General features: G+C 46.3%; 1 protein-coding gene across 1 annotated transcript; it reads left to right on the top strand.

Moving 5' to 3' along the window:
• The first annotated feature begins 936 nt into the window (after nucleotides 1–936).
• On the top strand, nucleotides 937–25846 carry EXOC3L4 (exocyst complex component 3 like 4). Its single transcript, XM_010212942.2, is given in 12 exon segments — nucleotides 937–1324; nucleotides 4673–5324; nucleotides 11066–11183; nucleotides 12651–12776; nucleotides 13896–13996; nucleotides 15924–16019; nucleotides 19108–19222; nucleotides 21605–21727; nucleotides 22487–22639; nucleotides 23872–23993; nucleotides 25685–25812; nucleotides 25815–25846. Coding segments are annotated over 12 exon segments (2121 nt in total). The 5' UTR covers nucleotides 937–969.
• The last annotated feature ends 1891 nt before the right edge of the window (nucleotides 25847–27737 follow it).

Raw genomic sequence — 27737 nt, 5'->3', positions numbered from 1 at the left:
CATAGTCATTCATAGAAATACCAATGCATGCACCTCTCCAGGGAAGCCCAGGACTCCTAGGGCCCCACAGCATCCCCACCACTTGTGCAGGGGCTTTCTTGGCCCTCGAAATAGCCATTCACAGCATTACATGGCGGAGCAACGCTCAGAAAGGGTGATACTGGAGCCTGTTAACATAGTGCTGTGAAGTTGTTGGTGATGTCCTTGGTGTGGACAAGGATCTGTGAAACTCTGCAATAAACTCGGGATAGGATGAGTGATATGAACCCTTGCTGCATTGTGCAAACTCCATCATGGTAAATATGACAATTCAGAGTGCAGGAAGTGCTTTGATTTGGGCTGCAAAGGGCCAGAGGCAAACAGGGAGGCTTTGCTCAGCCCTCTGCATCAGTGTGGCACAATGTCTCCTGATGGACCATCCACCCCACGAGTCCCATCCCAGCAGCAGCAGCTCAGGGCTGGCCTCGGGCAGAATCAGCAGCGCAGCCCAAAGTTGCCTTGTCTGTTCTATAAAGTGGGAAGGCCCCTGTGTGTTACCCATCCCAAGTAGGGTTGTCCTTATCACTTGACTTGAACTCAATCTGGAAGGAAGATAGCAAAAACATACCTTGTTTCTAACAGAAATGGTACTCTCTTAGTTGTTTTCAGCATCCCTGACCTTCACTGATTCCTTGACACTGAAAAAATAGCTGGCCATTCATCTGACTTAAGGAGTGGGAATACAACCTCACAGACCTAAAAGCAGGCCAGCACCTACTTTCTGTGGGCAGAGATACGTTTCAACAATTACAGGTTGTAACAGACTGGGCCAAACAGGATGGGCAAGACTTTTAGTCCAAGACTGACTTTGCAGACATAGTAATAGTCTTGTAGGTTTCTCTCATCTCATTCTGCTGTTTTGTTAGCTTTAGGCATTACCATCAGCATTTTTGGAAAACCTGTTGACCTGTTGGAAAGCCTCCTTGAAAGATGAGTAGAAATATGGAGTTACATCGAACAAGTGTAACATCAGAACCAACCTCTCCAACAAACAGTATTGGGAAAGAGAAGATGGATGTTACTTCAGAATTAAATAGCCCGACTTCGCCTGGCTTTGACACAGGGATCTTTGAAAGAGGAATTAAATCAATGTTAAGCATCCGGAAATCAAAACAAAACCTGAACAAAGATAAAGAAAAGGAATCTACTGGTTCTCTGAGAGGCATACGACTTTCTTTTAAATTCTCCAAGAGCTGGGAGCAAGACAAAACTGCGACCTGTGATGGCATGGAGCAGATTGGAGAGGAGAGAGAATCAAAGACTTTTGAAGGAAAACCTCTTTCGGGTAAGGCAAGAAAACAGCAATGTGATTTACTTGGGAGGAAAAATGCAATATCCAAGCAATTTACACTTTGATCTCAGCCTGAGGGCAGATCACCTGTCATTGAACAGGCTGTTCTGTGGCCTCCACTGTGTTAGTTTAATTGTATCAATCAGCTTACCTGCAATCAGCATATTAACGAGTCAGCTGACATATGGAAACTATGCAGAAGTGCAATGCAGGCTATTCCTATACTATTGTTGGTATTGCACTTCTGAATAGTTTCTGATCTTCAGCTGTCAGACAGACAGTCTCCAGACTGTACTCAATAAGTTAGTACAAGGCCTTGATAAGTTGTTCCGTTAAGCCATGTTTTTAAAGATAAGGATGAGATGCAAATGGACTGGGCATGAGAGATGCAGTGAATCAACCGTACATGCAGAGCCAAAAAGCTGGGGGGCCACTGTTCCTGAATACAGACTATTTTGTAAATAAGTGTTGTCAATTTGTCCAGTTGGATTTGGGAGAAAGGTCCCAAAATGGGAAATTACTTGATCATCTGGATGCGATCTCGGCCAGAACCTTGTCCTGACCTGAGAGAATGACTTGTAAAGGGATCTCCACAGATGTTTTTGCTGTCTTACACTTTCTTTCCATCTATTTCTCTCTCAATTGTGGAGTGGCAAGTATCGTTTTCTTCCCTTTTCCCCAGGTTGGGTCACTGTCATATATTTTTGTCAGCAGTAGGTAGGGTTAGCGTTTGTCACAGTCAAGTCGTAATAACTACCATCAGCTTACCTATCCCCTTTCCTCAGGTGTGAGCAGAGTGCAATGACTTTGATCTTGATCTGAACAACGTTCTTATCTACTTTTTCAAGGTAGAGGTATTACATAGCACCCAGGAGATAGACTGGCTTGATCTTTCTTCAGTCTAAATTCCTAGAGAAGAAAAGCTCTGGGGGCTGATGTTGTCCCATTTCTATAACTCTGTGCCATAAAAATATTTACAGCTTCATGCTGATATGCTATGAGGTCAGTAAGCTGGATCCAAGCCCATCTCTTCAGCTTTGCTGGTCCATTCAAAAGGTCACAGGTCAGGAGCAATCCTAAATGGTAGGATAAACTGTTTTTATCTCCTGCAGAACACATACTGCTGAATTACAGCAATAAGACCTGTCATGTGCCCAATAACTAGTGATTGGGCTAGACCGGAGCAACTCTGTCAGAAACACATCTCATCCTGAGATAAATATGGCAAATGGTGGAGACTCCACCATATGCCCCATTAAGCTGTATAATGGTTAATTGCCTTCCAATTTTTTTTTCCTTTTCAATTACCAGCTGGCTGATCTTGTATTGCTAAATTAAAGATCCATTTAGCACCCAATAGCACCTCCTTGAATAATTATCTGAGATGGTGATTAAATGGCATTTTCACTTTGATAAGCTGAACAGAATTTATTCCCTTAGTCTCTCATTGTAAGGACTTGGGCAAAAACAGGTTTTGTACTTATTTATCCAGAAGAGATTAAGTTAATTGTCACAATCTCCCTTTCCTCTGAGTGTACTGCAGCTGTAGCTCTGTAGAGGCACTCACAAACTCTATGCATTATATGCTACGTCAATAGTTGGGTGATTTGGTGTTTTTCTGTCTTCATAAGGATGTCCACAGACTGCAAAGATTATCTAGTGTATGTGGTATAAAATCTATCTGCCCGAAGGCATAAACTCTGGCCTATGAAACATTCCTTCATGTCTCTTTTGAGTTCCCCCTGCCCCATCCCAGTGCACACACCTTCCCAGACCATGCAGGACAGCAATACCCACCCCTCGGAAAACAAATGTTACTGGTGAGAGGCAGTGCCTGGCATTTTTTTCTGGAAGTTTATACACAAGCTGTAAATGATCAGCTCACAAGACCCAGAACTGCCCCAGGCCAGTGAACTCCACATACCATGCCTGCTTTGATATTTCTCCATTTCCTCTGCTGACTGGCTGGATGTCACATTCCTGCTACGTCAGGGACTTTGTGAAACCATGACTACTCCCCCGTCGTCTCCTCAGCATCCTCCCATATAAGGGTACAGAATGATTTTTCATTTCTGCATCTCCTTCTTTTTACTTCCCAAGATGTGGCCTCTTTACACCATGTTCCCCCTTTTCTTCATGCATGGAGATGCCTGGGCGGTGGGCCCCATCCCAGAGCCCTTTCTCTCTCCCTAGCCAAAGGGAGGTCTGATCTGGTCCCTCGTTTTGGTTGAAAGGGGCCATAGACATTTATGGACACCCCCAAATGTCTGGAACAGATAAGAGGCATCACTCTGGAGCATTTGCTGGAAAATGACTAACCTAATCAGTGATCTGGGTCCTGGGCTGGAAAGAGCAACCACCTACACATGGGCCAGTCACTGGTTTGGTGCCTCTGCTCAAGGAAGCACTTTAGCCCCTGCCTGGTTTGGCCCCTGCATCTCAAGGAGTCTTGTAATACAAATCACTAGTGATAATCTCTGTAGGGATCAAGGAGATGGTCAGTTATGGCTTGAGTCAGGGATGTCCCTCAAAGGAACTCAGAATGCATCAGGTAGAGAGCACAAAATCAGGACATGAAGGGAGCCCAGGTTTTGGCCACTGTTGCCTCTGAACTGTGAATATTCCCAGAATGTATCAGAAGCATCTCCAGAGCAGCATCTGCTTTCCCAGGGCCTTGGTCACTGTGGAGAATGTCCTGGTGGGTGTACTGGGAGCTCAGAAGGCCCAAGGCCCAATGTGCTGCTGTGCTCCTCAAGCTGGACCCCTGGCCCTGCTTCCTGCCTTCTCCAGCCACATGCAGGAATGCTGTTGTAGGGCCCATCTGTACTGGAGTCACTGCTGCAGGAGCAGTGTAGTGCAAGGCACAGCTAGGCTGAGGAACAGGAGCATCATAGCTAGCAGAAATTTCTGCTGGGAAGGTAATTCGGCATCTGCCTCAGCTGCCAATGCTACATCAGTACCAAACTAAAGAGAGGGGCAGAGCCAGACTCAGTTCTATGCAGCCCGAGACCCCAGTGTCCTCAGTGCAGCTCTCATTAGACATTGCTTGAGGTTTTCTTTCAGGGCTCTGACTTTTTCTTTTTTTCTTTTTTGAATATTTTGTATCTCAAAAACTCCCCAAAGATATATAGCTTTAACATTGAAATGATTATATTTCCACTGCTTTTCTCTTCTGTGTGCAAGAGGACTTGGAGATATCAGAGAAGATCAGTCCTGCATGCACTGATGAGATCTGCCAACCCAGACTGGTCCTGCAAGTTCTCCTGTTGGGGATTTTCTCTAGTTACAGTCCTGCCCAGCACATAACACCTACTTTGACTTTTTTTTTTTTCTTCCCTGCAGTAATGGAGATAAATGAACTTATTCAAAAACGGCAGCTTTTGGAGGCATTTGCAAGCATCAAATATTTGGAAGATGAGGTGATAGCTGAAAGGGATGCCGATAAATACAAGGATAACCCCCAAGAGTTTGCCAGGAAATCCAAGGATGTGGATTTGCTTTATAATTCCATCACAAGCTCAATCCAGCGCATTGTAGCAGAAACACTGGAGCATCCTGCTGTAGAGGAGACCCTGCTGGCATCTTTGGTGACTTTAATTGACAATGAAGAAGCAGCTCATCCTGGTACAAGTGACACTGCTGGTCCTGGGTCAGCCTTGCTTGGCACACCCAGAAAGTGGAGGGAGGAGTGGAGGGAAGCTATCAATGAGAGCGCTAGGAAGAGAGTCTTGAGTGTACACATGGCATCAAAGGAAGAAGACAGTTCTTGGCTTGATCACCATTTAGGTGTCCTCGGTGAACATCTGAGTGAAGATTTACTGAAAGTCAAGTCTGCAGTAAAAAAGTGTTATCCAGAGGATTACAGGGTGTGTGAGATCTACGTGAAGGCTTTTCATAATGCCATTGCTTCCCACCTGCAAAATCTCTCCCAGAAATCCTTGGAACTAAATGAAGTCTACGCCTTGCTCAAATGGGTTGCTAACACCTACCTGAGGTAAGCTGTGGTTACTCACATCACTGTCCTGGCCCCCTCCAGAGAGTAACAGGGCTGCAGGATGCTTGGAAAGCATGTAGTTATTTTTCAGTTTCTTGTGTGTGCAAAAGAGATGCAATAATTTATACACTAGAGCTTGCTGTGTTTCACAGAGCTCATTTACCCTATTTACTCCCTCTCTAACTTGTTTTTCTCATAAGCCAGGAAGCTCCCCCTTCACGTGCTGCCTTCCAACCCTAATAATTCCTCCTCCGTCTGTGGAAATGTTTTGCAAGATACCACAGCTGCTTGTTGGCTTTTTTAGGAACAATAAGTAGCCTGTGAGGGAGCCTTCCCTCCTTCCTTTTTCATTGAAATAGTGATGCAGATTTCATTAAAACAGTGAGTGTGTTAAAACACCACTTTATGTCCCTCCTTCCCTGTGCTCACTGGTCACATTCAACTTGAGGAGGTACCAAGGGTTCACTGTATGAATTTAGCCATGTTTAAACAGAGGCTTAAGAGAGTTTCCACCAGGAAGACTTTGGCGACACAGCATGAACCGCCACAAAAACATGCGATAGTCGAGATTTCTGGCTGTGGGGAATGTCTGACTCTCTCTATATTACCGGGGAGCAGCGAAAACATTACCTGCCTTAGGTGTGAGCAGGTGGATGACCTGCCCAGCCTGGTGGTGGAGCTGAAGGAGGAACTAGAAAGGCTGATGGCCATCAGGGAATGTGAAAGAGAAACAGACTGGTGGAGCTGCATTCTGCAGTCTTCCCAGGAAAGCCACTCAGAGAACCCCCCAATTCAGTCTGTAAATCCAGTACCCTCTTGCCATAGGGCAGAGGGGGCAGAATTAACAGTATCAAGGGATGAACGACAATGGAAACAGGACCCTATTCGAGGTGGCAGGAGAACCCTTCCATGGCCCACCTCACCTCCACCAGTGACCATGTCCAACAGGTATGAGGCCCTAGAACTTGAGGATCAGATAGAGGAGGTCATGAACCAAGGCCCATCTAGAGGGCTGTCTACAGAGAGGCAGTCTGGTCCATGCCCTGAGGCTGCTCCCCCTAAGGAGAAAAGGAGCACCCAGAAGAAGCAGCGAGTGATCATTGTGGGTGACTCCCTGCTGCAGGGCACGGAGGCACCGATATGTAGACCTGGCCTCTTATCCAGAGAGGTCTGCTGCTTGCCAGGGGCTCAAATAACAGATGTTACAGAGAGGCTCCCAAGGCTTGTCCAGGAGTCTGACTGTTATCCCCTGGTACTGTTTCACTTGGGCACTAATGATGCCATGGGGAAACTGAGGGACATCAAGCGAGATTTCAGAGCCCTAGGGATGTCCGTCAAAGGTATGGGAGCCCAGGCAGCGTTCTCCTCTATCCTACCAATGAGGGGGATGGATTCAAGGAGGAGAAGGCAAATATTGCATTAACAACTGCCTGCACTGCTGGTCTTGGCAACAGGGTTTTGGCTTCTATGACCATGGGACTCTGTTAGACGATGACCAGCTAGCGGGGAATGACAGGAACCATCTCAGCAAGAGGGGCACACGTCTCTTTGCCAAAGGGCTGGCCAGCCTGGTTAGGAGGGCTTTAAACTAGGCGACAAGGGGGAAGGGGAGTGTCACACAGACACGGCAAGCAGTACCACACAGCCAAGGTCAGATGGCTTCCGGCAGGAGTATGGTAGTGGGGAAGTGAGAATAGGACATGATTATAGAGGGTCCTCTTTCACCCTTCCTGGGAAACCTGCAGGCTCAATTACTTCCTTGAAATGCCTGTGCACCAATGTGTGAAGCATGGGGAATAAGCAGGACGAACTGAAGCTCTGTGTGCGGTCCCAGCGTCATGATCTCATTGGAATCACAGAGACATAGTGGGATAGCTCACACAACTGGAGCGCTGCCGTGGAAGGCTATGTGCTCTTTAGGAAGGACCAGCTGGGAAGGCGAGATGGTGGAGTTGCTCTTTATGTGAGAAAGGAGCTGGAATGCATGGAGCTCAACCTGGGGGTGGATGATGAGCGAGTTGAGAGCTTGTGGGTAAGAGTTAAAGGGCAGGCTAACATGGGAGACACTGTGGTGGGTGTCTACTACAGGCCACCTGACCAGGATGAGGAAGTTCATGAGGCCTTCTGTAGTCAGCTGGATGTTGTCTCACAGTCACAGGCCCTGGTTCTCACAGGGGACTTCAATTACCATTACATCAACTGGAAGGACAACACAGCCAGGCACAAGCACTCCGGGAGAAATACAGGAACGTAGTCAGGGAATGCAGAGATGCCACAAGGAAAGCTAAGGCGCGTCTGGAAGGCAATCTGGCAAGGGACGTTAAAAATAACAAGAAAAATTTCTTCAAATATATTAACAGCAAAAGGAAGATCAGGGAAAACGTGGGTCCGCTGGTGAGCGGGATGGGCACCCTGGTTACTAAAAACACAGACAAAGCAGAGATGCTGAATGTCTTCTTTGCTTCAGTGTTTACCAAGGGCAGCCCTTTAGAATCCCAGGCCCTAGGGACAAGAGAAGAAGCCTGGAGAGAGGAAGACTTGGCCTGGGTAGAGGAAGATTGGGTCAGAGAGCACCTAAGGAACCTCGATACCCACAAATCCATGGGCCCTGGTGGGATGCACCCCAGAGTGCTGCGTGAGCTGGCGGATGTCATAGCTAAGTCGCTCTCCATCATCTTTGAAAGATACTGGAGAACAGGGAAGGTGCTGGAGAAGTGGAAGAAAGCAAATGTCACACCAGTCTTCAAAAAAGACAAGAAGGAGGACTCAGGCAACTACAGGCCAGTGAGCCTCACCTCCATCCCCAGAAAAGTAATGGAACGGCTCATACTGGCCGTTGTCTCCAGGCACGTGGAGGACAAGAAGGTGCTCAAGAGTAGTCAGCATGGATTCACCAAGGGGAAATCATGCTTGACTAACCTGATAGCCTTCTATGATGGAATGACTAGCTGGATAGATGAGGGGAGAGCAGTGGATGTCATCTATCTTGGCTTCACCAAGGCTTTTGACACCGTCCCTCACAACATCCTCCTGGGCAAGCTCCGGAAGTGTGGGATAGATGAGTGGACAGTGAGGTGGATTAGGAACTGGCTGAAGCTCAGAGGGTGGTGATCAGTGGTGCAGAGTCTAGTTGGAGGCCTGTAGCTAGCGATGTCCCCCAGGGGTCAGTCCTTGGCCCAGTCCTGTTCAATTTATTCATCAATGACCTGGATGAAGGGACGGAGTGCTCCCTCAGCAAGTTTGCTGATGATACCAAACTGGGAGGAGTATCCAATAGACCAGAGGCTTGCGCTGCCAACCAAAGGGACCTGGACAAACTGGATAACTGGGCAGTGAGAAATCTTATGAAATTCAACAAAGACAAGTGCAAGGTCCTGCACCTGGGGAGGAATAACCTCAGATACCAGTAGAGGCTGGGAACCGACTTTCTGGAGAGCAGCTCTGCAGAGAGGGACCTGGACGTCATGGTGGACGACAAGTTGACCATGAGGCAGCAGTGTGCCCTCGTGGCCAAGAAAGCCAGTGGGATCCTGGGGTGCGTTAAGAAGAGCGTCTCCAGCAGATTGAGGGAGGTGATCCTGCCCCTCCACTCAGCCCTCGTGAGGCCACATCTGGAGTACTGTGTCCAGTTCTGGGCCCAACAGTACAAGACAGATGCTGGAGAGAGTCCAGCGCAGGGCCACAAGGATGATCAGGGGCCTGGAACATCTGCCCTATGAGGAGAGGCTGAGGGAGCTGGGCCTGTTCAGCCTGGAGAAGAGAAGGCTGAGAGGGGATCTGATCAGTGTCTACAAGTACCTCAAGGGAGGGAGTGAGGAGGATGGTGCTGGCCTCTCTTCACTGGTGGCCACTGACAGAACTAGAGGAAATGGCTGGAAATTGAAGCATCAAAAGTTCCACAGGAACTTAAGGAAAAAGTTCTTAACAGTGAGGGTGACAGAGCACTGGAACAGGTTGCCAAGAGAGGTTGTGGAGTCTCCTTCTCTAGAGATCTTCAAAACCCGCTTGGACGCAGTCCTGTGCCACGTGCTCTAGGTGACCCTGCATGTGCAGGGCGGTTGGACTAGAGGACTTCTAGAGGTCCCTTCCAACCTTAAGCATTCTGTGATTCTATGATACTATGATTCTAGGTTCTGTCTCAGACATGCCGGCAAGTTGAATGGGAGATAAGTGTTTTAGGACCTCTTAAAGCTCTCTGTAATTCAGCGGTGTCCAAAATATGCTAGCAGCTTGAGGAACAAACATTTCAAGAATCAGGGTGCTCTGAACGCGTGGGTGTAAAGGCAGGAAATTTTCACAATAGCAAAATAGCTTGTAATGCTGGACATTGCCTCCCTTTAGAGCCAAAGGAAACACCTAAGATAGGCATCTGTAGAAGATCCAGATGTTCTGTGTCCTCAGTTGTTCCCTGGTCACTTGTATTTAGTTATGAAGCCCCAGCCCTGAAGAGTTCACAGAGAAATAAACAGTGGGGAGGCAAGAAGGAGAGGGACAACACACACAGGAGGTGGCTTCATTCATGAGCACATGAGAAAACCATGTCAGGCCAAAATCACATCTAGCGCTGCAGTTGATTTCCAGGAATGGCCCAGACAAGGTACTTAGGGAAGGGACAAACACAGAGCAGCCAGCACTGCTCAGCAGACTGAGATGTTTTTCTGCTGAGCTGCCTTTCTGTTTCAGCCTGGCTTGTGCTGCAAAATCCTCATTTGCCCTGGATCCAAAAGGAGCCACGAACCTGGTGGTGGTTTGAGAATGGGGACCCTGTGGGTGGCTGAGTGCAAGAACAGGCTGTTTATAGGACACTGTCTTTGCAGCTCTCTTCCTTGCTAACCAGGTGACTGCTTGCAGTTTGTGTCCCACATTGATCAAATTCATTAATCTTTTCCTTTTTCTCCTCTCCACATTTATCACATGAAGGATGCAGCACTTCTGCAGCCCAGGACAAATTGCGGGGTGGCACATGCTATCAGTGGTACAGCCTAATAGCAGATTTCCTGCCACAAAGTGAAAAACACAAGTTTTCCCTCCCTGTCCCTGCCGCCCCACTACTCAGCTGTCCTGATTTCACAGCAGTCCAGGAAAAGCGAGTGATGGAGCCGCCTGTCAGCTGATGGAGCCTGGGAGTTGGGCTCTGCAGCTGAACCTCCACCCACTACTTCCATGTGTGGGGGAAACTCTGCGCTGCCATCCCCGTGTCCGAGCACGTGCGCGTTCACCACACACTGCCCTTCGCACTCTGCCCTGCTCCAGGAGCTCGGTGTGTTGTAGGTAACACATGGGGAAAAGTAATAGGCAAAATAAAAATAATCCCTGCGTAAGATGTGATGAGATACAAGACATGGAGCAAGGGAAAAGGGCTGGCTCTGAAGCAGCATGCTGATGGAGGCGCTACCCCGAGAGGCATTTCACAAGCTCATACTCAAGTCAATCATCAGCTTCATGTTGTTTATTTTTTTTAAAAAAAAGTAAATTCTCATAGCACTTCTCATGTCCAAACAACTCAGAAGTCTCATGATTTCTAAGGTGGGCTGGAACCTTAGATCATTTTGATTTTGAATAATTAGCATTTTGAATAGTGAGGAAAGATATTCTTGTTAAAGCCTGAAAACAAGCATCACAGTTTAAGCTTTAAGTATATCTCTCATGGCTTAATAATTATGTAGCTCATGCCACATGAATATTCCATCAGTTTACTCACACTCCAAGGCAACATAATTTGTTCATTTGAATCTTTCCAGTGAACTCCTTCTGGGTCACCCTGCTCTCAAACCAGAAGTTAAACCAGAAAACCTCTCCCTGTTATTAACACCAGATGATTGGGATAAACTGGAAAACAACTACATTGATTCTTTAAAGGTAAGGTTTTCTGGCCTTGTTACCATGTCTGTTGCCCAGGAGCCTCTGAGACAGAGGTTTCTGATTGCTGTATTATGATTTCTTGTCCTGTGAGGTGTTAACTTCTGTCAGCTCTCACTAATGTGGAGCACTTGGCACCACTCAGGGTGATATTTTAATCAAAAGGAGAGAAGTCCCAAGTTTTGGACCAAAGCAGCCATCTAAATGCTGAGCCTGAATTTGATGGCTACAGCAGGTTGATGGCTACAGGCACAAAGAGCCGAAGTAACTGTACCAGGTTCATACAGAATGACTCAGGTCTACCAAACATTCAGAGCTCAGTTTCATCAGATTAAACACAATGAGGATAGCAAAATATTGTTAAGTTAGAAATGCTAACCGATAATTTTAGAACGTGTGAGATTCTTTGGCACGTCTTAACCCAGTTTTGGGTACAGCTGGGTACAGTTCTCCGCCAGAGAACATCCCTGTGGTCCAGGAAGCCCCATCAATACATGTCTTTCTGCCCATCCTTGGCTGGGACTGCAGGTAAGCCTGCCTGAGGACCATGACCAGCAGCTGTAGGTGCTTCCCAATACTACAGAGCCCAGCTCCTTTCCTGAGTCCTTGAAGGGCTCAGACATATTTTTGAAAATCATTTCTGAAGCAAGTCACTGCTCAAGGCGAACTCAATAATAAAACTAGTATTGCTCCATCATGCTAGTAAGGATCATTTTATTTTACCAGCAACAAGGCTGATTTATCATCTGTGACTGAGCAGTGCTCCCACTTACAAAAGTATCTGTAGAGCCAGAAAGGACCGGTTGGGGCTTTCATCCTGACCTTGTGCGTAACACGTGCTACAGGAATTTGCAATCAAGCAATGAAACTGCTGACTGCGCCAGAGCGTAGCTACAGCAGATAGCTGTAGTCCAGATCTGCTGAAGTAAATGACCCTGAGGATTAAATACCTTTCTTGAAAAGGAATAGCACATATTTCCCTGTCAGGGGAGCTGGTCTCCCTTGATTTGGGAGCAATGCATCCTCACAGTGTGCAGCTGTCCTGATTTTTCTCTGAGATCCTGTGTAGTCTAAGAGATTCTGGAACAAGACCTTTGATTCTGTTTATCTTGTTGCACTGCACACGTGAGTCTGGCACGTGTCGGTTAAGCAAAACGCAGGACACCATCTCCATGCCTGTAATTCTGGTCATGCTGCAGGCCCTCCTTTGCCTCCATGGAGCAATCGGCACAGGGAAGCTCAGAGAAAAGGAAAAATCCTTTGTTACAACGTGCTGAACTCACATCATGGGTAGAGCTGAGCCTGCTTTTTACCATTGGCTCTACCACCAATCCCATGGCAGCACAATCCTGTCATCCAAGGACTCCCCTGAGGACCCACCGCTGCTTTCCCGTGCTCTATTTCACATGGTGCAGCCTTACTCATGGTTGCTTTTTCTCATGTTTTCTTACCATGTTTAAAATCCAGGAGAAAATGAAAAGCTATTTTGAAAACATCCTGAAACTGGAGATCACAGAAAAGTGGGAGAAGGAAGTTCAGCCGGAAGTGGATGAAAACCTATACAACTCATCGCTGTCCTTTGATATTCAAACGGTATTTAATTAGCTTGTGTAAAGTGTACGGTTCTTTTTGATTCCAAGGAAACTGAAACATTATCTTCTGGTATGTAGGTACTACCTCCTGTGATAATTTATGTTAGTCACGCACTCATAGAATACATTAACGGAGAAAATGCCGTTTATTACAACTTTTAGCTCTACCGTTTGCCTTCTAGCTGCAAATTAAACCTGCTGTCAATTGTGTCAGCAACATAATAGGCAACTGATTTTAAAGTCTTTTAAATCTCTTTGATTAGAAAGAAGAAAGGCAGAAAAAAAGAGACAGAAAGAAAAGGGTTGGTAGAAAAGCCTTTTCATTGAAAGAGGAACTTTGTCCCCGGGCTGTAGCCTTGGAAAGGCCGTAGGCATTGACAGCCACACCAATTTAAACGGTACAGAAAAACAAAAGCTCCTGCTAGCTTTAGGGACTACAGAGTAATAAATCCAGGAGGGGTTTGGATTCATTTTCCTCACTTTTCAAAGGATTGAGTCATTTCAATTAAATAATACCAAAGAAAAGGGGTGAGGGGCAGGTGGAGAAAAGGAAAGAAAGAAAGAAAATCAGAGAGTTTTGCCTGCTGCCATGACTCATTTTCCATAGATGAATATTATACGCTTTTTGATCACTACAAAGGTAAATCTGAATTGGATTAGCGGATGAGTAGGATGCCACAGAGAGAGCGAGATTGTAACTGGCCCTGCTGGGACAGTGGTTGTAGCCACCCACAGCACAGGCAGCTGGAAGAGAGGGGGTACAGCCCCCCCTTGGCCCCACTACCCTCAATGTTATTTAGGGGATTGGGCCGTCCTGCAAATCTCCAGAAAGAGAACAGCTACATCAGGGCAGCCTGGGGTGCAACTCAGCACAGGCTCCTGGTACATGAGACATGAGTGACTGTGTCACCGATCTGTTTGTGCTTCTTGGCCCATTCTGGATTATTATTTTTAAAACTGCCAGAGAATAATGAAAAATGCCTGGCAACATGACTGCTTTTCCTCCTGTGTTAGGCGAGTCATTAATGTTTTTATCAACCAAACTACATGACATCATTGCAAAGGAGGTTTTTGCCCATGCTTGTGCCGTTCATTGGAGTTTTGCCTTCCCTTTTTCTAGATCTTCGCAGAGTACGTGAAAGCTTCCCGAGTGATCAGCAGAGGTCTGGAGATGAAAACCCTTGAGCTCTGCCTGGCAGAACTGCATGAATTCATACCAAGGTCATCACACTGCTCTGGGCAGCACATTCCTTCCCCATGAGTACCATGTTTGTAAGAAAAAACAGGGAAAAGCTCCACACACTGGGCCAAGTGCTGGCACCGAGCAGGCATGGGCCTGCCCCTAGGAGAATTAGAGATCACAATAATTCCAATAATGAGCAAGCTGCAAAGCAACGTAAATAGCTCTATACAGACCCAGATGGGAGTCTTGTGAGCCACAAAATGCCAGAGGTCCAGGAAGGAACTGCTGAGTGGGGAGGGATTTCTGCCGCGTCTGTTCAGGACACTGGTCACTCACTGTGCCAGTCATGGACAAGCAGCACTTGAAGGGGACACAGGTCCAGGCGCTACTTCTGTACAGCATTGACTAAATATCCCCTTCTGAGGCTGCTGGCTTAGGAGGCAAGTCCTTTCTAGGGGCTGCACTATCATTAATGTAATTAAGTCTCTGATACCCAGGTCCAGAATACAAATCATATATCAAGGCTGCCTTCTGGAATTTTTAAAAATTTACTCAGTTCCAGAAGGACACACTACCCTGCCTCTTGGCTGAAATAATATTTTTCTTCTTGGGAGCAGTCCCTGACTTATGGCTCCAGATTGTAAACCTCGTCACATGCTGCGGGGATGCTCCCAGGAAGGGCTTTTGGCTTGCAGATGAAATAATCCTTTCCTCATCTCGGGGCAGCTACAAGCTGCCTCCTCCACAGCTGCTTGGTTGTGTTTCAAGGGGAGTCATATCCATTCTCCAGAGCAGCGTTTGGGAGAGCAGAAAGGACATTCGGCATGAATCAACTCCAGAGAGAGCCTAAAAATAATTGCGCATTAACCTTTGAGATTTCACACCTCCGGAAGGCGCTGAGTGGGTAGTTTGCTAATAGACATTTTACAGAAGCGAGTGAGGGGGAGCATGAGCGCTGCTTTCTGAGAACGTGAAGTTGTGGAATGACAGGTACTTAAGGCATGAGAAAGGCAATGCTTTCCCATTTGAAAGCTCATCTTTAATAACACAACTCTCTCAGCTTGTCTGCAGAGTCCTGGGTGAACAGAGCCCTTCAAACTAGCTATTTGGCTTTGAAGCCTTCTTCTTTTTTTTTTTTTAGAAGAAATGTGGTACTTTTACTGATGTTCTTTTCTTTTCTTTTTGCATAACAAAAATGGTGTAAATTCCTAGTCATCCACAAGGGCAGCAAATACACCCAAGTGGAAGGGTCACTGAAACCTGAGCTTTCTGCTGAGCAGCAAGCGCAAGGGCAAGTGGCTAAGGGCAGCCTGAGCAGATTGCTTTGGATCATTAGAGAAACTGAGCACTGGAGACTCAAACCCCCTGCCTGAGTGTGCACCCTCCTGCGGTCTGTGTGGACCTGCCTGTAGGATGGCTGTCAAAACCATAAAAGCTGCAGTACACGGACAACAGATACCTGATATATCATGCCGAGAATAAAGGGGGAAAGTGTAGGTGTGTGGCCTCTTTCCTATTCAGCTTCTATTGTAAAAGGAGCTCTGAGTTAAATCTCTTCCTTGTGTGCTTGTGAGGGCATGCATTATGTTGCCCCAAAAGCCAGAGAAATGACAGGCCAGGTTTATGAGACTGAGTATCACTAACGCAGCTAATCGCTTAGAGTAGAGAACGTCAAAAATTTCACCCAGGCGCTTTCATGTGTAAAGATTACTGGAATCTCTCCAAAACTGTGCTGCTTACACATTCAAGTGAGCACCTACTAAACCAATAATTATCTACTATATATTCCCCTCTAATGCACATGCATGTTAAGACAACTGAAAAAAAATATCTGCATACACAGAGGACAGATTGGGCCAGCAGTGAATGTCTTTTGGCATTATCATGTACACAGAATATGAATAAATCTGTTCTGGCTTGTTTGTCGTCCTGTTGCTGTTAGTCTTACCTGCATTTCTGTTGCAGATTTGGAGAGGAATTTTTGAAGTGGAATACTTCCCGAGACAGCCCGATATTTGTGCCCTATTTTGCTGCCTACATCAACAGCTTCCAAGACCTGGTGTAAGTCTGCTCTTCCCTCCTAATGCTGCTGTCTTTCTGTGAGAGATTTGGGTGGATCTCAGTGTATCACGGGGGGAAAAACAAACAGTGCAGTGATGGAGTCTGCAGAAAAGGATGTGCTTCAGTGTAATTGTGGGGAAAGAACTGATTTATACCAAGGATGAATTTGGCTTTTTAGGAATGAGTCTGCATTGCTGGTCAAGTGCAGATCAGAGCTCATTTTCTAGTCCACCTTCATCTACCACTGGTGATGAGGAGCATGTACAAATGGGACTGAACATGGCACAAACCCTCATGCAAACCCAGTGGTGTGGGTCTGAAATGGGCTCTTCAGCCACATCTGCCAGCAATACTCCAAGCTCATATATTCATAGGTGCAGTACGGATGATTTGGGGACTGGGGACCATCAGGTGCTGCATACACATGCTCTGTCTCTAGCCCATGCTTCACCTCATGGTGGGGATGTTCCCTAAGACATTCAGAGTTAAAAAAAAAAAAAAAAAAAGCTTGGGAATTAGGATGAAGAAACAGAAAAGGATCCATTACTTGAATGAAAGCTTCTGACTCATTTTCAGCCTGTCTCCTTCAGCTTCAGAGGGAGTTCTTTCATTTCTTGTTTTTGAGGTAAGCAATATAAAACCAGCAGCACACTCTCACTGCTACTTTTGGCACTGGGCTGGAGGAAATTCTAAGAAAGCACTCATCCTGCAAAGAAACCCCTGCCATAACTGCTGGCAGTAGCAGTTTCTAGGACTTGCATATGTTAAGAATTAGCTATTTAACACCGTGTTTTCAAAAGGCCTCTGATGCATGGGTATGCCCACCAGCTCTGTCTAGCTAAGGTGTCTGCTTCCATATGCAGGAAGGTACCAGGACCAGCTCCTTCTGTCCAGCACCGGGGCACAAGGCAACCTTACAGCTTCCCACCCCACCACTGCACTGCCCAGGGTCTGCTGACATAGTTACCATGGCCCTTCAGTGCCAGCGCCTTGAGCAACTGGGAATATTGGAGTGGGACACTGGTATGGAACCTACCCTATGAACAGGGTGTGCAGGGACGCCAGGACACAGCCCATAAGGTAACCTGGGTGGCTTTGCACCAGCCTTGTCTACAGCTACAGATGGTTTGTGCAAAACCTACCCCAGAGGGCCTTCAAAAATAGGGCCGAGTTTGTGTCCCCATTTACCTCAGAAAAGGCTTTGTTCCCACCATCCCAGAAGTGGCAAAAGATGGAGGCATGTCAAATCCCAGCGGGTCTGTGTGGTATCCTTGGGACCACAGCAGGTCAGGTGGTTTCTCATGAGCTGCCTGATGGTAGCTGGGCTGTTGGGGAGCTGAGGACCAAGCCCAGGGGTGCTTTAGCTTCTGGGACAGACCCTGCCATGCAGATGTGCTACTTCAGTGGCAGACCTGGCCAGTAAACATGCTGCTAATGCAAGGGAGCATGCGCTGTGCTGGGTCCCAGGAAATGTCTTTTTGTTGAGCCTAATGAGAAGGTGGTGCTCTCCACTCAGAAGCTGAGGCAGCAGCTCCTGGGGGTCTGCAGCCAGTGACCTCAGGCCTGGCCACCAAAAGGACCAGCCTTTGGCCTCACAGTCCCAGCTAGGCTGGAGAGCAGGAGGTGGCCCTAGCATCTCTCAGCCATGCTCCCCTTTCTGCCCTGATTGAAAATGTTGTCTTCAGCTTATGCCCCTGTGTTGCTGCCTGGCACGACTGGTGACAAGGGGACATATGCGGTACATTGCTCAGGCTGCCGCTGAGGTTTTCATGTCGCAGCTGCTCCTGCTCTCGCAGGGTATCGCTGCTCCAGTCCTCTGTGAGCACTACCAGCAGGAAGTCTCTAGATGGCACAGTCTCTCCAGAAATGCTACTCTCCTCCGCTGCCACCGAGCGGCTGTCCCCAGCATGATCCCTTATCCAAGTCCTGACTCCTTAGGAGGTTGCACTCCCTGCTGAGGAGTTGCAAGGTGGCACAAGGCATGGAGCTAACAGGTGCTCCTGTGCTCAACTAGCTCCACTGGGTTTATTCCTGCATCAAGTTAACACGTGGTGTTGAGTTACTGGGATAGGACAAGCCAGACCACACACTGAGGTACCCCACAGCATGATTTTAGGGATGATGGATGCAAACTCCAGGTGTTCAGCATTAGCATGGGTTTAGCTATGGATTTGAGCCCCCAGCCGGGGACAAGAGGTTTGGTTTTGCATGTTTTAAAATCAACACCCAAGGGAGTGCAGCCTTCTGCAGAGAGATACCCTTACACAGAGAGCGGGAGCACATGGAGCACAGGCAGGGACATGATGGGGAGTGGGATAACACAGGAGATAACACCCCCCAGGAAATCCACTCCTGCCATGCTGAAAGCACAAGTTTGCATGAGCAGAAACTCTGATAGCAACTTGCAGTGTGGCCTTGGGCACCTCTAGCATTTGGATGCTGCTGCCTCGGTGGAGAGTGTTACAGAGGAGCAAGGATATGAAGTGAGAACAAGAGACAGGAGCCTGTAAACGCCCTGAGAATCCATACATATTGCCAGGGATTTCATTAATTACTCAGATCTTGTATTTTCTTCCTCACTGTATATTGTGAAACCTTCTAGAGTTGCACACTTTTCCTAGACACTCCCAAAATTCACCATCCACGTCACTGCTGATAAGGTACTGAGTGAGTCAGCCAGCCTCTTGGACAATGGGGTAACATTTTTTTTTCCCTTCAGTGGCTTTATTTGCTTGTCTCCTACACTGTAAGATCATTATTGCAGGGACCTTTTCAGGTGTTTGGAGAACATTTGGCAGAAGTGTTACTGCAAGTAAAAAAGTAACTGTCTTGAGTTATTACTCCTCAGGGTCGAATTGCCCTATCTGATGAGGAAATAGGTGTTTTCTTGAACACATTCAGTTCTGATTCATTTTTAGTGATTAGAAGAGTCATTATTTGGACCCATGAAAATTTTCAAGAGGAAGTGCAAGAGATACGCAAGTTATACTAAAAAATACCCAAGATACCAATCTAGCTAAATTGCTCACAGCAGGATAACAGTTAACTTTCTAACACTGAATCGATGTTTTTCTCTTTCTCTGTCTAGGTCAGGCTTACAAAAAGTGTTCGAAGTCAACACTGGCGAACTGCAAGATGTTATGGAATCTTTGACAAAGAACTTCAGAAATATATTTTTTATTAAATTAAGATCAAAAACACAGGTAAGAGGATCTTGCTCAGTTTATTCCCTAAACATGAGCAGTTTGCTGCAAAAACAGGAGGCTATTGGAGCTTTCTTGTGGAACTGGCTGCCCAGAGATGTTGTGGAGTCTCCTTCTCTGGAGATCTTCCAAGCCACCTGGGTGCCACCCTGTGCCCCGTGCTCTGGGTGTCCCTGCTGGAGCAGAGGGTTTGGACTAGAGGGTCTCTAGAGGTCCCTTCCAACCTTAAACATTCTGTGATTCTGTGATTCAAGTAGACCTTATTTTACCGTGTATGAAATTATGGTATCTGCAAAATGCTTCATGCCAACTTGTATAAAGATCCTTCTTAATGCAAAGTCACACTTCCAGTATCTCAGGAACTCACCATTGTAAACAGTGAGACATTAGTCAAGCTGTTTATATTCGTGTAACAGCAACGGAAAGAGAAGTATATTTGGTGGCTGCCAGCATCTTGGCTAAACCAGTGTGGGGAAACTTCACCTCTAGCAAAACAGCAGGGAAATCAACTTTGGTGAGACATTTTGCCTTCCATAAAAAGGTATGGATTTTTTAGGACCTCTGATTTCTGTTATTTATTCACAAATCTGCAACCATGGTTCATTATTAACTCCTGCCCAGAAGGTATACGACCCATGAAATATTCAGCCTCTTCAGATAGAATAGAGTTTATTCTGGTAGGAAAATTTCTCCAGTATGTTTTCATGCTGGAAAAAAAAAAGAAAAAAGAAAAAAGAAAAAAGACTGATTCTTTCATCACAAGGAAGATAAAACTCTGGGCAAACTTATAAGAGACATAAAAGGCAAGGTGTTAGGATGCAGTTTGTGCTTCCCAAGTGCTGTAGACAAAGTCTGGCACTCTCAGCTCTCTGAGAGTCTACCAGCTCTAACTAATACAGCAAGAGAGATGAGAAAAATTAAGGTTTTGGTGACATCTCTTTTAACTAATCCTAACTCATTTTCTAAATCCTGGCTTTTTCTAAAGCCTGGTATGGCTTTCAGAAGCAGAGACAATCATACAATAAGAGCCCTGCTCTGAACTAAGTCAAGCCCCTTGGCCAAGGGGACTTTCCATTGACTGCAGTGTTTTGAATCAGAGCCTAAGGGGCGGGCAAGGAAGCAGTCAAGCCAAGGCATTGAGCAAGAAGGCTGCAACCCTGAGATCTGAGAGGCAAAGCATTTATAAACAGTCCTTCAGAAGGCTGGGAACACAGTGCAAGGGCGTGGGTGATAAATTATTGGGGAGACTGCAAGGAGTACAGACAAGATTTACAGCGATCTTGAAAACTAAACTGTGAAAAGTAATATGGGATATGCCAGCAGAGGGATATTTTGAGCATCATCCCAATGAGAATGTCTTCTGGTACCACCTGAAATATTTACCAGGTAATGGTGTGTTTCAGTGTGGGCATAGTTTAATTCTTGGGAGCTGGCAAGCCAAAGGAGCCCATCAGCCAGTGGCAACACATGATAAGAGCAGTTTGTACCCGAGGCCCATGTGAAAAGGTGCAATCACTCTCAGGTCTGCACTGACCACAAAGCATCAAACTGGGGATGCTCCCAGTTGCTACTTCCTCCCTACCACATGAGAGCAATGAGCAGAAGGAAAATCCATGTGAGACCTTGCTCAAGTGCTCAGATCTGCAGGGAGAGGAGAAAGACCCTGCAAGTCCCATGAGAATAGGAGCTTGTTTTCCTAATGGAAAAGGCTGGAGAGTTGGGGAGCTACTGGGATAATTTATCATTTAATATTTCATATCCACAGCTGTGGATATTAATTTAATATTTCATATCCACAAACCAGTATGACACTGCAGACCTCATACATGGCTGCAATCTAAAGCCTGCAGTGCCCATGCCTTATTTTCACCCAATTAACATTTGAATCTGTATCTTCATCTATATGGTACGGATACAAGTTCATTCACCTGAAGAAATCTAGCTGGTAGATTGGAAGAAGTGAGCTGTCCCAACTATGCCGTTAATCCAACAAAGTTGAAGCAAAAGTCTGCTAACCAGGTTGCTCAATTTTGGTCTTGTTAGCTAGCCGGCTGCTATCACACCTCACAGAAGAGTAGCTGTGGCTAACTCCCAGTGAAGAGTAAGACAGATTTGTTAAGGTATTTAGTTTTAACATCTCTTTGATATTTAGACCAAGATGGTTAAGATATTTAGGTTTAAGTTATCTTACAAATGTGCAGGGAGATGGCTAGGCTTTTGCATGAAGCAGCGCTCAGGCCTGCGATTAGAGCACATCTCCTCATCAGCTGGTGTCCAGTTAATCCCGAAATATTCCAGCTGTTACGAAGGAAACATTCACCGGGTCTGGGTAATATTCAGTCTGAATGTTACTGGTGACACCTGTGAACTGCTCTTTTTCAGCCACTCTTTAAGAAAATCTTCACCAAACATTGGATTTTAGCTACTGAGAAGCCAAACTCACTGGCATCCGCCGTGTCACAGTTCTCCGAACACTTGCAGCACATGAAGAACCCCATTGGGCAGGTAGGAGGCTCTCCCAGCCCCTCACGCCATGCACCAAACCAGGTCATGCTCCCACTGTCTGGCTGCAGTCTGGCCTGGGAATACCCTTCTCCAGTGGCAGCAACTGGTTATGGAAGTGTGGGCGGATGGCACCAGGAAGTTTAGTTATCATCTTACTTTTGCATGAGAATAAGCAACATCCCTGTTTTCTGGAGTTTAAATAGGGGAACTGGTTTCATTAAAGAGGAACAAAAAACTTCCGTGAACCTTACTACTGAGCTTTGTAGTTCCATAAGTTGCAGGCATATATGCTTAAATCACTTTATGTGGTCCTTCCGCATCCATACAGTTATGAAATAAATAGATATGCAACAGTAGCTCTCAGTTATGAAATAAATAGATATGCAACAGTAGCTCTATATTTAAAATCCTCAAGCACCACCAAAAACCGCTATGAAAAAGCCCCAAATATCCCTTTTTACTCATGGGGACCCAAACTACCAACTTACAATTGTGGGTCGTTTCCAGGAAAAGAGTCATTTCATGGTTTCCCTCTGCTCGCTGCCTTGGCACTGTGCCTTGAAAGCGGGGATGTGGTTCCCACGCCGAGCCGCTCGGCACTGGCCTTGTGCGGCACGAGCTGGCGGGCGCGCAGCATCCCTGCATCTCCTTTACACCTGCTGCTGGTGTTGCAAAACTGAGGGCTTCCCCTGCTCGCTCTCTCTGCTGTAAATTTCCATGAGATTTGTTGCAAATTTTGCTTTTTTTTTTTTAAAACAGGAACTGCTCTGTGACATTCATAAGTACGTGGTGAGGGAATACGTCACCCAGGTCATCAAACCGAGACGGAAAATGAAAGGGGAGAAGCGGCAGCAAGTGAGCGAAAGGATGAGCCAGGACGCCAAAATCCTTAATAATATGCTCATAGATCAGGTACACGAGCTCCCTTGGGTACTACATCCCTGTGGGTGCATCGGCCCTTTGGTTCTAGGGGGACCGTGAGGGCACTGGCGTGGTGCAGTGTGGCCCCGTGTAACAGAGAAGTGCTCAAAGGAGAGTAAAGATGGGGCTTCCTGCAGGGGAAGTGTCCGTGGGGACTCAGTAGCTACCCTGAAGTGCTGTGTAGAGCTCGCATGAGGTGTATGTGCCTAGCCTAGGGCTCCTTGCTTGCACTCCCTGGTGTTTTAATGCACTTCCAGGCCCACAGGCACTTCACATGGAATAGTTAATGTGTTGTTTACTTGAATATGGGCCCGTTTGCTTAAGTCGATGGATGCAACTTGCCTCTACAATGTTCCTATGGTGGGTGCAGCTCAGGGATAAACAGAAAATCTGTCAGGGCACTGTTTTCATGCAGTGTGGTAGGGAGAAAATTGCTGCTATTTGAGTGTCAGCCTGGGATTTTCAGTGGAGCTAAGGTTGAATTCAGTCCAGCATCCGTTCAGCCCTGAAGAAAGTCAAACACCTAGGGCTTTCGGGCATGAAATCCCTAATAACTAGGATGGTTACTAGCCAGAGTTGGCACCAGAGCTGCCTTTGAGGGCACAGCCAACCCTCGGTGGCCCAAGGCAAGACACCTTCCTTGGTGGCTTCCCAACTCCCTGTGGGCTCCCCATGAGCATTGCTGCCCAGGTAACCTCTCAGCAGCAAGCCTGGCTCACAGCCCGCTTTTCGGGGCCACTAATGCTCTTTCCCATCAGGGTTTCAGGAATAGTTCCCAGTCCCCAGACAGTTCCAGTTCACAGCTCCTAGTGCTGCTGCAGCAGCTACTGGTGGAGCCATCTGTGTAATAGTTACACACTTTTGGGGAGAATGCATAAGAAAGTTTCTCTGCAAGTAAAATTTCAAATAGGAAATGTAGAAGAAAATTTCCCCACCAGTTTGAGTCTAGCTGCAGTGGGTTTGGAGCCTCATGGAGCTTTCCCTCTTTCTTGGGCCTGGGAATACCTAGTAGAGGTTACTGGTTGCTCTCTTTTTTGCCGTCCCTACTTTGCACGCAGCACAACAACAACAAAAACATGTAAGCAGTACAACAGCATTGTTTTGTAACAGCAAAAATAACCTTCTGCCAAAGCTCTCTGTGCTTTGCCAAGAGTTCAGACCAAAAGGCTTTGTCAAGATGTCGTGCTTTCCACTGAAGTCACCATGCATGTAACTGTTCGTAGGGGTCTACTTCAGACTGGCTCCTTCCTGCCATACCTCACATTGCTAACATAGTTGGGGAGAAGAAAAAAGACAAAATCAAGGAGCACATTATGGAACTGTGCCAGGATTACCCAGATATCAGGTATGTGAAAACGCCATGGCCACTTGTCCTGGCCAACACCAGTTCCCTCCTGTGCCTTGGACAAGCTCATGAGCTTCTATGACTTGGACGACTTCTCAGTGCAGGGGGCCAGGAAGAGGGAAAATACTCTAATTTTTCTTGCTCAGGGACTGTATTCCTTCTCTCTCTCTCTTTTTTTCTCCTCAAAGATCCTACAATACACACAAATTAATTCATAAACCTTTTCATTTTATTACTCCAAATAAGTCTTGTTTGACTTTAAGGCTTCAGGCTGCTTTTCAGTAAATTAACTGTATTTGCACAGCGTGCCAGTTTGCAGGCCTCTGCTTTGGAGCAAAAATTTTGTCTCCTGTTCCCCAGCTCAGACATCAAAGAGCAGCAGACATTGAAACAGTTCATCTGCGGCTTCTGAAAGTGACTCAAGACAACCACTGGATTTTTCTGGAACAAATTTCAAATTCTTTCTTTTGTATTTTCCAATTTGCTGTTCCAAAGCAGCATCTGCTGGACTTAAGATTACCGAAAAAAACAAACAAGCTAATTAACTTTTTCTGTGCATGGATGAACAGCTGTGTGTCAGTATTCACCCCCTCTTCTGCAGCTCTTCCAATGACCTCTGGGAAGGAATATTAGTAGTACAGTTTGCAAGAAAATCCATTTTATCAGAGCGATCTCAAAAAAAAGAGATTTACTTACAGATTTACTTCTGGATAATATTTATATAATCAGCATAAACAGTAAATGTAACAGGTTGTTCAGAATACTGAAACGGACCCTCAGATATCCAGAAAAAATGACTTTAAATATATTTTCTTTTCCCAAACCTGATGCTCAGAATGCTTCGTATGCATAGGCACTGAAAGGAGAAGATAAGCTTTGGGTTTATCTGTGTGTGGAAATTCAATACATGATCTTGAATTCTTCTAAAAAAGTAATTTCCTAGGTGAGCACACTTCTTCCACAAAAAGAACGCCCGATTAAGCTGACGAAGGAAGCAATGCCTGTTCTAGGAGAGATGGGAGTAAATGAGGGCTCGTTAAAATGAGATGTTTGGAAATAATTTTCCAGGCAGAAAAGCCATTTGCAGAGTTGGGATTTGTGGTACTTTTCATAACTTTCAAGCTAGGTTTCAAGGTTCATCTATTTCCTGCCTTTCCATTATTGAGCAACGTAATTTTTCAACAATTAAGTTTGGCAAGTGAGGTGGAACCTGGCAGACCTGCATTGCTTCCTCTTTGTGCCTTTGCTAATGCGTCCCTGGAGTGCTCAGGGATGTTGCTGAAGCTATATATACAGAGATTACTGGAACAGGGCGTGTTTTCACCTCCTTTTTCCTAGCTCTAATCTAATTAGTGCCCGTCAGCTTCCCAATATTAGCACTTCCACTGTTTAACTCAAAATAATCATTAAATAAAAGGTCTGCAGCCTCTCAGGAAAACCTGCACAAGATTCCGCTTGTGTTTACAGATGAAGGAGGAAATTCCCGCAGGCACAGGCAGCAGGAAGGTGCTGTTTTCCCTTTGGGGACAGGCAGGAGCCATCTCAGCTTGCTGGGCAGCCGGGAGGCTGCAGACCTCCTTTCTCAGGGTCTTCTCACCTTAACTCACTATTTCTTGTTACTACTTGTCTCTTGTCTCTGGAACAGCTTTTGCTCTCCATGAATGGGCATGGTCTTGTTTGTCTTTTCACAGGAAGGAGCACATCCTGGCAGTTCTCAGACTCCGAGGCCTGGGGCTAGCCAAGAGCAGGGCGATCATTCAGAAAAGATACTGCCCACAGGAGAGCCCTGATGGTGAGGCCAGCAGCTCGCTCTTTGCGGAATAGATGCTCCGGCAGTCGTCAGCTGCTTCTAAAAGGCATCCAAAATAGAAGCCAAAGTCCCACCTTCACGGCTTCTACATCATGATCCCAAACCCACTTTGTTCCTCTTCAAAAGCTCAACTGGTGTGGAGGAAGAACCTCTGAGCTCAAAAACCAAAGGCAACAGAGGCACCAAGGCACCACATGCTCTAAATATACCTCCAAGCAGCAGCTCTAGCAGTATGTCCTCATTGGGCTGAATACACTGCTTATATCAGTATGAGGCTGCTCCACTGTTTGTACAATTTGAGTCTCTTTGAGAACAGGAAAGAATCAAAAGAAGTTCACTCAAGGCTGTGTGTTGTGTAATTACACAGCAACAGAGCAAGAGCTTCATTCATAATTACCGTCTTTGGACAGAGGAACTGAGTTTGGGCTGTGATGTCATGGAGTCCACAAGACCCATTTCCTTCCTTGTGAACCACCAGGCGCGACTGCCCTGACATAAGGTCAGTGGCACTGTGATCTGATGCCACAGACCACTACCTGCCTGAAGAACCAAACTCTCGGAAGGTAACCAAACCCCACAGGCGATATACACAGAGTATGGACATCTCCAAGACAGGCCCTTGCCATTTCAGCAGATTTTCCTCACTCACAGCCTTGTATTGAAAGACTTGTGTTTGACCAGACACCTACTCAAGGCTTCACATCCTTTCTGTGGAGACAGATGTCTCAGGACTGGACATGCCATACTCAGTGTGGAGCAGGCTCCAGATCCTCTCTGTCCTCAAGAAAAGGGCAGGTGGCAGAGGTGATGGTGGTAGTAACCAGGCAATTTGGCTCTGCAGCTGTTTCCAAGCAGAGCTGAGGACAATGATCAAACAGACCTGTGGAATGGGCCAGGGAGAGCGGACATTTCTTTCTGCTGGTGGGCAGGTTTTCAGATCTGTTCCCAAAATTCCAAATGGAGGGCAGAAAGTAGGCACTTTGCCTGATGTTCTCTTAGTCCTTGTTCTTAAACATTTGGAGGTACTTTAATGAAGCTGCTGCAAGATGAAACTGTAAATGTTAAGCTAAACAGGCATAATGCTTTGGATCCAATCCTCACCTGATGTAAACCAGCATCACCCCATTGACTGCAGTGGAGAAACGCTGGTTTATTTCTGTGAAGAGTCCAAAGAACTGCATTCAGCACCTGCATGGGACACTTTGCGGAGAGACATCCAACAGCCTGCGGCTGTACAGAGCTGATTTTATTTAACCCAATTTATGCTATAATTTGCCTCTGTAAGAATTAACTCAAGACTCTCTACAGAGATATGGTTAAGGCCTATCAATTAATATGATAAATGTGGATGTGGCACAGTCTTGAACACTATTTTTTCTGCAGCAGACAGTGGGAGTTTAGAGCACCAACAGTGATTCTCTTACACTTCCTTTAGCCCAGTTTTCACCTTACCAAATTTCAGTCCATGTGAGCAGTGGGTATTGATGACAGCTCAAATGAGGTGTTCTGATAGATAAGAAATGAAGCATCTAACTTTAATTCACGGACATTCATCACATAACAAAAATTTATACAAGATATAACAGATTTGCTTTCTCCATAGTCAAAGTTAGGTGTTTTTCTCTGAAGATATGATATAAACTGTGAGCTTGAGGCAGGAAATCCTGGGAGGAATTTGCTGCTCTACATCCTTCATCAAGCCAGAGTGGGCTGATCAGAGCTATCCTGGCATGGCCTCAGCTCTGCAACTCCCTATAACTGAGAAAGGAGAAGTGATGTAACATCCATGTTTCACATTAGGTACGCAGAGCTCTTCTGTGAGTGGAGGATACCTGCCCCCAGCTCCGGAGAGAAGCTTGATATGATGGGCTGCTAAACAGCCACCTGCTAAATAGGTGATAAATTCTTGCTTGGCCAGCATCAACTTGCAAAGG

The sequence above is a fragment of the Tinamus guttatus genome, unplaced genomic scaffold (genome assembly GCF_059628265.1).
Source record: "Tinamus guttatus ecotype Peru unplaced genomic scaffold, ASM5962826v1 Tinamus_guttatus_pri_ptg000048l, whole genome shotgun sequence".
Classification (NCBI taxonomy): domain Eukaryota; kingdom Metazoa; phylum Chordata; class Aves; order Tinamiformes; family Tinamidae; genus Tinamus; species Tinamus guttatus.
This window is presented reverse-complemented; position numbering and strand designations above follow the sequence as displayed.